The 5,387-nt window shown below is 34.3% G+C and overlaps 1 protein-coding gene across 1 annotated transcript; it reads left to right on the top strand.

Moving 5' to 3' along the window:
- Positions 1–1,901: 1,901 nt before the first annotated feature.
- On the top strand, positions 1,902–4,262 carry MBLAC1 (metallo-beta-lactamase domain containing 1). The gene is made up of 2 exons (XM_053719473.1): positions 1,902–1,931; positions 3,414–4,262. The coding sequence occupies exons 1-2, from the start codon at positions 1,902–1,904 to the stop codon at positions 4,047–4,049; spliced, it is 666 nt and encodes a 221-aa protein (XP_053575448.1). The 3' UTR covers positions 4,050–4,262.
- Positions 4,263–5,387: the final 1,125 nt, after the last annotated feature.

A 5,387-nucleotide genomic window follows, 5' to 3' on the forward strand; every position in this document is an offset into this window, starting at 1 on the left:
GTGCTCATTAAAATCAGTCAAATGGCATGCCCATTGAATCTTGGGGAGAACACTGACCGAGCACGTCTGGGGAGCCAATGACGAGAGTCATACGTGCATGTCAACCAATCACCTGTTAGTTTCCAGTATTGCATTGCTCCCAAGCCAGCCTAGCTATGGGAACAAAGTAAATTTGAAAATAGAAGTCATTTTTAAAAATTCTTTTAAAGTTGACTGCTCTACCTAATCCTAAAACACTACTTTTACTGTGCGCATTATATGTAATTTCATTCCTGCAATCTTTTAATAAGAATTTTACTATTTAATTTAGAATCCAATTCTCTAAAGCTGATGGAGAGAAATCATCAGCTTATTTGACTGTGCATTATATTGTAAAACATATAAGTGAGCTCCCCTTAACAAGATACAGTCTACAAGGTCAAATATTGCCTTTAAAATAAAAAAAAACCCTGATGGGCCTTGTAATACTGACAGGGCATCTTATTGAATCTTAAATAAAAAGATAGTTGAAGGTGGCAATCTGGTTATTCTATATATCTTTGTGAATTTTTTTTTAGCAGTGTTATAGTCTCCAAGTGAAAAATAAAAACGTGATTTTGATATCTCTAATGAACTAATGTGCTCGATTAAATAAACTTTTTGTATAAAATTGGCTTTGTGATATCTTTAATATTAATTATGTAATTTTGGGTGATCTTTAAGTGTATTAGTTTAATAATTTATTAGGTTATAAAATTCCAATATCTTAGTAAGGTTTTTTTTACCTATGTGTTTACTTAAACAATGTGATTTAAATTTGTTCTCAGTGCTGGTTAAAAACAATTGGGAATGATCAGTGTAGTATTGATCTTAACTGGTCTAAAGAGAAGATTATCTTACTAAATAGTACAGCAATTTGGGCCTATATTATCCACAATTTTAACCACAATATATACATGTTACTCCTAAAAAATGTTTTAACTTAATGTTCTGCTTATACTAAAGTGTCATTTTAGTGGTCCTCTGATTCTTAAATTAGGTATAACTAAGAGTAAATTAAGAAAGTTAAGTTCAGCAATATCAATTTATTTGTCATACAAAATATTAATACACATTATAAACAATTATCTGGAGCCTTGCTGTGCTCTTGGTTGATTAAAGGCACAATAAAAAATAAAAAAAATAATAAAAAAAGGTGTAAAAATAACATCGATGTCATTAAAATATCTTTTTAAAAAAAAAAAAAAAAAAACATTCAAGATATACGTTAAAAGAGTTGTCCAATATATCTATTACAATTTTAGGTTTTCTGGGTCTATTGTATCAGATATATTTTTTGATACATACAGTATGTGGTTTTGTCAAGTTTTAAAAGCAAACTGTTTGTTTCTTTCCCAGTTTGTTACAACTGATCCAAAATATTTATAGTCAGTTTATCCGTTTTGTATTTGGTCAAACTCGAGTTTGGTGATGAACTTAATACACTGGAGTCTTCAAAGTTGTATATATGAGTCAATATATTTCAAATGTTAAGAACAGTTCAAGTATATCAAGGTACCTTAGAAATTCTAGGAGTTTATAGATGTTGCCGTGCTTCCTACGGTATATCCTTGTTGTATGTGTTCTAGTCACATGGGTTTAGCTGACCAATGTTTTCAAACTTTGTCCTCCAATAGTGCGCGCACTTACAGGATTGTGTTGCAAGTTTTCTCTGCCCCTATCGCCAATCCTCTGAATACCTCTGTGTATTTAATTTTCGTTTGGCAGGTTCAGATGCAGCGGTCCTGGGGGCTGTTTAGCTTATGTTACCAATTAGCTCAGATTGAAGAACACTGATAACAGAGCTAAACAGCCCCCAGGACCGCTGCATCTGAACCTGCCAAACGAAAATTAAATACACAGAGGTATTCGGAGGATTGGCGATGGGGCAGAGAAAACTTGCAACACAACCTGTAAGTGCGCGCACTATTGGAGGACAAAGTTTGAAAACATTGGTCAGCTAAACCCATGTGACCAGAACACATACAACAAGGATATACCGTAGGAAGCACGGCAACATCTATAAACTCCTAGAATTTCTAAGGTACCTTGATATACTTGAACTGTTCTTAACATTTGAAATATATTGACTCATATATACAACTTTGATATTAAGTTCATCACCAAACTCGAGTTTGACCAGATACAAAACGGATAAACTGACTATAAATATTTTGGATTAGTTGAAACAAACAGTTTGCTTTTAAAAAAAAATATATATCTGATACAATAGACCCAGTAAACCTAAAATTATTTTTTTTAAATAGATACATTGGACAACTCTTAACGTATATCTTGAATCTTTTTTTAAAAAAAAAGATATTTTAACAACATTGATGTTATTTTTACACCTTTTTTTTTAATTCAATTTTTTTTATTGTGCCTTTAATCAACCAAGAGCACAGCAAAGCTCCAGATAATTGTTTATAATGTGTATTAATATTTTGTATGACAAATAAATTGATATTGCTGAACTTAACTTTCTTAATTTACTCTTAGTTATACCTAATTTAAGAATCAGAGGACCACTAAAATGACACTTTAGTATAAGCAGAACATTAAGTTAAAACATTTTTTAGGAGTAACATGTATATATTGTGGTTAAAATTGTGGATAATATAGGCCCAAATTGCTGTACTATTTAGTATGATAATCTTCTCTTTAGACCAGTTAAAATCAATACTAGACTGATCGTTCCCAATTGTTTTTAACCAGCACTCAGAACAAATTTAAATCACATTGGTTAAGTAAACACATAGGTAAAGAAACCTTACTAAGATATTGGAATTTTATATAACCTAATAAATTATTAAACTAATACACTTAAAGATCACCCAAAATTACATAATTAATATTAAAGATATCACAAAGCCAATTTTTTATAAAAAGTTTATTTAATCTAGCACATTAGTTCATTAGAGATATCAAAATCACGTTTTTATTTTTCACTTTGACACTATAACACTGCTAAAAAAAAAATTCACAAAGGTATATAGAATAACCAGATTGCCGCAGGTGCCACCTTCACCTATCTTTTTATTTCTTGTAAACTATATTTCGGAGTCATTTGTGAGAGACCCCACCAGTAAGGGAGGCTATATTCTGGTTTTGGAGTTTATATATTTCTAAAAAAAAAACACTTCTGTAATATTATTGAATCTTGCCAGACCACAGAGCTTTAGAGAATGAAATCTACAGAAATGTATTTCATGATTTGAAGAACCTAACATATGTTTTGGGATATTTTTTTAAGTTGCAGAATTTTCTGTTTACAGTCATGCGTATTATTAATCAGCTTGCAAGGTATAACTGTTCGTCTGCTTGTGAGTCTGTTATAAATGCATATAAATGTAGGTTTACCCTTTTCACACCACATTTTAATCTCTCTTCCACAGTATAAAACAGAACCACTGTCATCAAGAGATATTCCTGGTACCCCACATTCAGTCCATATTCTTCTTGAGGGTTTCAGCAGGGAAGTAGAGGGAGATCTCTTCCAGGCAGATGGCTCAGTCACCCTCATTCGTGGACCTCTCACTGTGCTGGTGGACACTGCTGGACCATGGTCTCGAGATGCTCTGCTAGAATCTCTGAGGTGTCATGGCGTGATGCCCAATGATATTACTCATGTAATCGGCACACATGGGCACTCTGATCACGTGGGCAACCTCAATCTGTTTCCAAATGCTGAGATCCTAGTATCCTATGATCTGTGGCGTAAAGGCTTCTATGTATCACATGACTTCCGTAGTGGTCTCCCCTACTTGCTGCCTAATGGGGAAGGATTAAAAGTGGTTCCCACCCCAGGGCACACTGGTAGTGATACCTCCTTACTAGTTCCTGGCACCTCATTGGGTACTATAGCTGTCGCTGGAGACCTGTTTGAAAGAGAAGGAGACGTGGATACATGGAAGCAGCTGAGTGAAGACCCAAACACTCAGGAAATAAGTAGAGCAGCTATACTGAGGGTAGCAGATGTTATAGTGCCTGGACATGGACCCCCATTCAGGGTCATAAAGCATAAGCAATAGGTAGTGGTAAGCCTAGGATCTAATTGCAATAGTTAGGATGGTTTATATAGATAATGTCTATATAACTTGAAGAAATCCATGAACTATCTTGAACATCTGTTTACAAAAATGGATCTTCTGTAGATAAGGAAAAACAGATTGTGGTAACTGTCAAAAAATAGACTGGAAATTGTAAACAAAAATATTACATTAAAGATATATGTTATTGCAAAATGAGTGTGAGCGCACATAGAAACGTAAGATACATTTGTTCAAAATACTTATGAATTAGAAATACATGTTTAGTTACTTTAATTACCATTGTTTATTATTCATATTAATATTATAATCTATTGACTATGAAAATTAACATACAGTGAGTTATCTAAAAACATGGTATGTTTTTCATGTAAAATGCAATTGATAGTGCAGGGTACGTTAAGGGTGCCAAAGAATAATGCACCATCTTCTATTACAAGCGAATGGTTAAATATTTTAACCAAAGCATCGTAGCATGGCCAACACTTTTTTTGCACCCTATACATTCAATGAATAGTGCAGGGAGCACTATTAGTGCACTTATTGCTCTTGTATTACATGTTTTATGCTTGAGTGCAATACAAAATACCGAAGGTGCAACACCGCCCCCTGCAGATTCGCGGCCAGTCAGCCGCTAGCAGGTGGGTGTCAATCAACCCAATCGTATTCGATCGGGTTGAATTGCGGCGATGTCTGTCCACCTCAATGCAGGCAGACAGATTATGATGCAGCTGTCTTTAGACCGCTGCTTCATAACCAGTGTTTCTGGCGAGTCTGAAGGCTCCATACAGAGCTTGATAGATAGGCCCCCTGGAGTAAACCATTATTATTAATTGGCCTAGCTCAGCTTCTGCTTAGCACACCATCGACTTAGTGCTTGTGTAATATCTTATTAATTCATTTTACTGCACACCCCCTTAGAAGTTATGTGAGTGATTTAGCACAGCCCACTGTATCCAACATACAGATGCTAGTGCAGCCTAGACTATCACTTGAGCGATATAAATATCTTTGGACTTGAAATATAAGCACAAAAATATAAGCACTATTGATGGCACTCAAGTGATGTTAACGCTCAATAGGGATAATATTTTTCTGCTACACTATAAATCTAGGCCTGTACATTGTATATATGCAACTGTTTTTCACTTCTGCAATGCTAGTACAGAACACGAAATGTGTTAACGATAACCACCACTAGAGGGCAGAAATATACAGAAAATATCCTAAACAGAAGAGTAAAGAAATACCACACCTGTATTAAACCTATATTACAACAGGTAGACATGAAATATATAAGGAAGGTAATTAATGCTTCAT

The sequence above is a fragment of the Bombina bombina genome, chromosome 6, assembly GCF_027579735.1.
Source record: "Bombina bombina isolate aBomBom1 chromosome 6, aBomBom1.pri, whole genome shotgun sequence".
In the NCBI taxonomy this organism is placed as follows: domain Eukaryota; kingdom Metazoa; phylum Chordata; class Amphibia; order Anura; family Bombinatoridae; genus Bombina; species Bombina bombina.